At 36.7% G+C, this 2,675-nt stretch overlaps 1 protein-coding gene across 1 annotated transcript in view; it reads right to left on the reverse strand.

The window, feature by feature from the left end:
• The window catches only part of LOC106867689 (protein adenylyltransferase FICD), a 15,560-nt gene extending 13,301 nt beyond the window's left edge, over window positions 1–2,259 (reverse strand). The window contains exon 1 of the mRNA XM_014912634.2: window positions 728–2,259. Coding sequence (XP_014768120.1) covers window positions 728–1,007 — 280 coding nt within the window. The 5' untranslated portion in view covers window positions 1,008–2,259. The remainder of the gene's footprint in view (window positions 1–727) is intronic.
• Between the last annotated feature and the right edge of the window lie 416 nt (window positions 2,260–2,675).

Genomic DNA, 2,675 nt, shown 5'->3' on the forward strand with positions numbered 1-2,675 from the left:
ATATATATACATACACACACACACACACAAAGTAAAATTATTGCTGTTATAAGAGGGTAACTTGCCTTCTGCAGTCGTTTGTTTACATTTGTCATCCTGTATTCCACAGTACACTACAGTAATGACAATTTATTTACATTGCATGTGTTTATATATACACATCATCATCAGTTAAGGTACATTGTTTTCCCAGGTTAGCATGGGTTGGACGGGTTTTCTGAACCAGTGTTTTATGGTCAGATACCCCATCCTGTCGCCAGCCCTTTTAATCATTTCATATAACAAACACACACAGTGGTACAATATACCTATTTACAGTGTATCGAAGGATGTCACTTTTTCATTTCCTCACGGCAAATAGGACATCTGTTGATACTAATTACTGACGCAGTTTCCTTGTGCGTGTGTGTATACACACACACGCTTAGTATAACTAGCTAGAATCATAGTTATGAATTCAACTTATTTTATATAACACGTTAAATACTAGTAAAGGCCAGTAAAAATACGTTTTTATTTATTTGATTTTCGATCACAATATTCAAGAGAAAAACTCTTTCTGTTTATTGGATATTGAATTACAAGGAAGTTGAGTTCAAATTAAATTACACACAATAGTTTGAAGTGTTTTTGTTTTTCAAAAAAAAGGGAGTGGATATGTTAGAACAAACAAAACATTGTGATATGAGAAGATAGATCACAATATTAATAAACATCGAAACATTACCTTGGTTCATAGCAGTCTTTTGTCGGCCTCGCCATATCATCGATGTTCCGAAGTGTAGATTCTCGTTATTAGTTTTTCTGATTTCCTTCCGAATGTTAAACAAACTGTATGACAGTTCGCCAAAGAAGGAAGACACAAATACAATAAGGACGGCCGAAACAACACCTGCCAGAAACACACAAGCCAGTAAAGTTTGTGGCATGTTATCAGAGTTTATTTTGGACAAAAAGATTTGCTTAGTCGACGACTGAAGCATTGGGCAATTATTTTCATGTCCCATTTTCTTTGCTGTTAGTCACCTGTTCGCCGAAATTTTCGCCATATTCCTTCTGAAGTGACACGATAGCATTAAAGTGTTGAGATAATATTATTTCGCTTCGAATCTTACATTCATAAACGGATAAGTCTTGTAATAAAAGCTGCTAACAGAGCGATAATTATGTCAAAAGATTTAATATTCAGTAGTTTCTTTTGTAACCATTTGCTGAAATATTTATGAGATAATCCGAATTGGTGTAAACTTGTCAATATTTAACTGGTTTCCTTACATTCGCTGCATATAGTCAAGGGGGGTAACTCTTAATTCTTCATTTCTATTTACGCATTTTTAGATTTTAACACGGGTTGGAATTAAAAAGATTATTATTAGATATTTTTGTAATGTCATTCTCGCATTTCTTTTTTTATATTAGTATATCCGAATTTAGACGCTGATATTTTTTCCTGTTCTCCTCTGCGTGGCAAAAAGCGTAAGGTTTCTTCGAAGTGGAAACGCTTATTGTTGTCATTTATTTGTATCACAATACCTAACGGAATTTTTTCTTTTGTCAAGGCAAACTGGTATAATTTTACTATTATACTCATGAGATAAGTGTAACAATAAAAATTTAGAGGTAAAGGGTGTTGGATCGGAGGAAGGTTGTAAAATGTTAAATCATTTTGGAGAAAAAAACTGCTTACAGAGAAGGAAACAATTGCCCAATTCTTTGCCTTCTTTCTTCTCCATGAAGTGGTGATAGCTATTCTGCAAGTCCGCCGATCAGTGTTTTGAGACGAGTGTAATAGTAAATATTTATCGTAAAATGTCACATATACCATACTGATACCTATCTCAAAGTCTTAAACACAAAAATGAAATGCTCTGGGAATGAATTGGTTGATGGGTTTGAATCGCTGGAATTTTACCTGTTTTCCTCAGCACTCGAGATATCTTCTTCTGTCATGGGATGTTTCGAAGCCTACAGTCCAAGTAAATAAAATACTTAGTGATACTGTGTTCTCATTATTTACAACAGAACTGCCATTCCTATGACAAATGAGAGGGCCAGGATATAGAAAGTTACAGATCTGCCGTGCACGCACCGTAACACCAAAGACCCGAATCAAGTTGTTCATTTGACTCCTCCACAGACCTTCCGGTTATTTTCTTGATTTCATAGGATACATGAAGTTGATTTATAGACATACAAGGCATTACTGATTTCCAGTATTTGGTTTCATTCATTCCTGTATTCGGATTTAAAATCTTACCAGAATTTAATTTTTGCTTTTTCCTGCGTTCCATCGCTGTTTTGTCTCCAGTCATTATTACTCGTCATACCAAGGATACATTATAGGTCATGTACCTAATGTTATCATCATCATCATCATCGTTTAACGTCCGCTTTCCATGCTAGCCTGGGTTGGACGATTTGACTGAGGACTGGTGAAACCAGATGGCTAGACCAGGCTCCAATCTGATTTGGCAGAGTTTCTACAGCTGGATGCCCTTCCTAACGCCAACCACTCAGAGAGTGTAGTGGCTGCTTTTACGTGCCACCGGCACGAAAGCCAGTCAGGCGGTACTGGCAACGGCCATGCTCAAAATGGTGTATTTTATGCGCCACCCACACAAGAGCCAGTGCAGGGGCACTGGCAACAATCTCGCTCGAAAATCCTTACACATGTC

This window comes from Octopus bimaculoides, chromosome 7 (genome assembly GCF_001194135.2).
Source record: "Octopus bimaculoides isolate UCB-OBI-ISO-001 chromosome 7, ASM119413v2, whole genome shotgun sequence".
Lineage (NCBI taxonomy): Eukaryota > Metazoa > Mollusca > Cephalopoda > Octopoda > Octopodidae > Octopus > Octopus bimaculoides.